A 2880-nucleotide genomic window follows, 5' to 3' on the forward strand; every position below is an offset into this window, starting at 1 on the left:
TTTGCATTAATGTGCAAGATATTGCTGTGGCGTTAGACCTTATTTTTCATGGACTTCGTCGACAAGCATTATTTGCGCAATTACTTCCAAACGAAAGTGAAGCTATGGTTCGTCTTCTGCTTCGGGATCCTCTAGTTTTGCCTCTCCCGGAAGATGCATCAGCAGGGACCGAGCCCCTGTCTGTAACTGAAATCGGGCCAATCGCGCTCTCACGTGCCGATAGTTTGGAAGCCATAGAAAGCAGAATTGAGGTACGTACTCATGCTGTTTTCCAGCAACTGCCTACACTCTAATGGTGCGGTTGATGCTTTTAACAGGCGTGGATACTTGAGAATGTAGGAAGCCAAGTGAACATTCCCAAAGGAGGCTTTCTCTCTTATTGCAGCTCGCGAAAATAACCTAACAAACAAGGATGAAGGGTTCAAATGTTCAGTCTCTTTTACGAAGTTGTGGTATGGTACACGATGGTTTTCTCTCGCGCCGTTCGTGCCAGAGGAAGCCGCTATGCAGAGGAAACCTCGGTAGTTTATGTAGCTAGCTACTCAAGTTCCGTCTCCTTATACATCATCCACTCCTTGTCCTCCAAACGACCAGACATGAGCTTGAGCATTCTGTCGACCGTGACGTTGTCCTCCTCTTCGTCCACTTCTGCGAAGTGTACCTTGTAGGTGCCGCTTTCATTCCGCGCAACCACCTCGGCCTCGTAGTACAGACGAGAACCCTGCTCCTTCACTTTGACTCTATCTCCGATTTCGATCTCGTCCCACTTGGCGATCCGCTTAACTTCGCTGCGCGGAATCCGGTCCAGCACCTCCACATTGGACACCTGGATGCTGCAGCATTCTTCCTGCACGTCTGTTACAATCTACAGCATACTGTCGTCAGTATATCCTATTACACTGCTTACAGAAGGGTAGCACTCACTCCAACGACGCGCTTGGGATGGTCTTCGACGAGGAAAGTTACGACATCCCCCACCACGATCTGGACACAATAGCAAAAGGAAATCAGCTACAAGGTGCACAGAATTCGAGTACATTCACTCCATTGCCACCTCGCCGGTGTTGTCCGTCGAGGCACCTGCACCCATGGTTAATGTCTAGTCTTGGTAAGCAGTCGGCAACAGTAACCACGTTATGTTCGTGCCACGATGGTTGTTACGTCTTCAAGATGCTATCTTTAGATTCCACTTGTCGTGGATTGGTCAAAATTAAAAAGGGTAAGGTGATAAAAAAAGTGCGTGTACAGCTTTTAATAATGGTGCCTCTTTTTCCGTAAATGACGTATTGTGCCTTTCAGCCGTTTTGGCGGGTAAGTCGCTAATTCGGCCTGAATTAAAATAACCCTTTTCAATGGAGTACCCATCTATTAGAGCAACATTTAGGTTTGCGTTAACGGAGAGAGCTTGGAGTTAGCCTCGGATTGTTTTAATTAGGGCAGTTTGGCGGTTTGCTACCCGCCATTCGTTGCTAAGTGTGCCGCAACTCCGTCTCTACTTAGCCACACTTCCATTTTGTCTTTACTTAGAGGAATTACAAGAGGCAATGAAGGACAGGTTTGGTAGCACGCTGAACTATTATACTCCAACACTTTGTCGTCTTCTTAGATTTGACCTCAAAATTACTAGATAAGTACTAACTAAGCGCGCGCGCGAAAGCGTGCCGGCTGAAGTAGAGAGCTTCTATCGAAAAATACGTCCATTTTACAGTGGACCCGATCAATTAGTTTTTATCGATGAAACATCTAAAGACAGTAAAGATGCGCTTAGAAAGTATGCCGAAGGACTCGCCCACCTTTATAGTCAATACAACAGCTAATGTTGCTGGTAGACTCAAGCTCATCGGAGATACGCTGCTTCAGGGTCCCACAAATGGTCCAGTGCACACCTAAACTGCTAAAACACCCATACATTACTTTTAGAACTGATCAAGTACCAGAAGATAGCATCATTCAGCCCGTATCTTACCTGTAACGACTTCCCACTTCCCACAGCCTCCTGTGAGAAAACAGTTAGCCGGCGAGAGATCTGAGAGCGCGCGACCAGTTTGCAAGGTCGAGCTTCGGCTTGAAAGGCTGTGGGGCTCGACTTGACGTGCGCGAAGCGGGAGCGGAGGGGTGTCGAGCTGCGGCACGCTGCATACAACACGCCAGAAGGAAACAAGTGGCACAACAGTTAGTAGGCAAGGGCATCGCAGTAGTCCGCTTGGGGCGCGCTTCCTTTCGTCTTACTTCGCTTGGTTGTGGTTCTGAGTGCCACTCATTCGCCTCGGAATATAGGGGATTTGCAGCCGTATTTTAGACTGGAATTATTTTTAACCGGCTGGTTTTAGCATCGAGAGCGAGCTGGAATTACGACAGAATAATGAGCGCAGCACAAGTGAAAGGCGCAATAAATGGTTTATTTAAGTAATCGATATCGCGCAACAAATTATAATGCCCTATTAGACACTTTTTGATCACGTATATTACGCTATTTTTGAGCTCTCACTTGGTTAAAAAAAAAAAGGGACTCGGGGGTAGGGAACGGTGGAGGCTTCGTAAAAATGATTTCGTATGATACGCTATCTTGAGCGGAATAGCGTATCGTACGAGACTTCTGTATACCGATAGATTGCAAAATTTTATAAGTAATTTTGTATGTGGAGTCAGAGGTGTTATCATCAAACACGTGTTCTAATGTAAAACACACAACTACGGCCCTGTGAATTCCGCACTCGCGGACTCAAGATGGACAACGAGCAGCTCTTCGGCGAAGACACGGAGCTGCGCCGACACGAAGCTACGTCCCGTGTATGGCGACAGGTGGTACCTTTTCACGTGACTACAGTTGCCGAGGCGCATGTCGATGCTCGCAGCCAGCACCAAGTGGAAGAATCAAAT

At 47.2% G+C, this 2880-nt stretch overlaps 1 protein-coding gene across 1 annotated transcript; it reads right to left on the reverse strand.

The window, feature by feature from the left end:
• Positions 1 to 413: 413 nt before the first annotated feature.
• On the reverse strand, positions 414 to 1201 carry PPTG_19778 (hypothetical protein). The gene is made up of 3 exons (XM_008918362.1): positions 1055 to 1201; positions 925 to 984; positions 414 to 865 (listed from the first exon to the last, which is right to left on the reverse strand). The coding sequence occupies exons 1-3, from the start codon at positions 1088 to 1090 to the stop codon at positions 539 to 541; spliced, it is 423 nt and encodes a 140-aa protein (XP_008916610.1). The 5' UTR covers positions 1091 to 1201; the 3' UTR covers positions 414 to 538.
• Positions 1202 to 2880: the final 1679 nt, after the last annotated feature.

This window comes from Phytophthora parasitica, assembly GCF_000247585.1.
Source record: "Phytophthora parasitica INRA-310 unplaced genomic scaffold supercont2.190, whole genome shotgun sequence".
Classification (NCBI taxonomy): Eukaryota; Oomycota; class Peronosporomycetes; order Peronosporales; family Peronosporaceae; genus Phytophthora; species Phytophthora nicotianae.

Bases quoted from the DNA above. Each gene is read 5' to 3' on its own strand.
- PPTG_19778 (XM_008918362.1), bottom strand. From the start codon at position 1,090: ATGGGTGCAGGTGCCTCGACGGACAACACCGGCGAG. The intron at 985-1,054 runs GTGGCAATGGAG...TATTGTGTCCAG, and splicing joins CGACGGACAACACCGGCGAG to ATCGTGGTGGGGGATGTCGT. The intron at 866-924 runs GTGAGTGCTACC...AGTATGCTGTAG, and splicing joins ATCCCAAGCGCGTCGTTGGA to ATTGTAACAGACGTGCAGGA.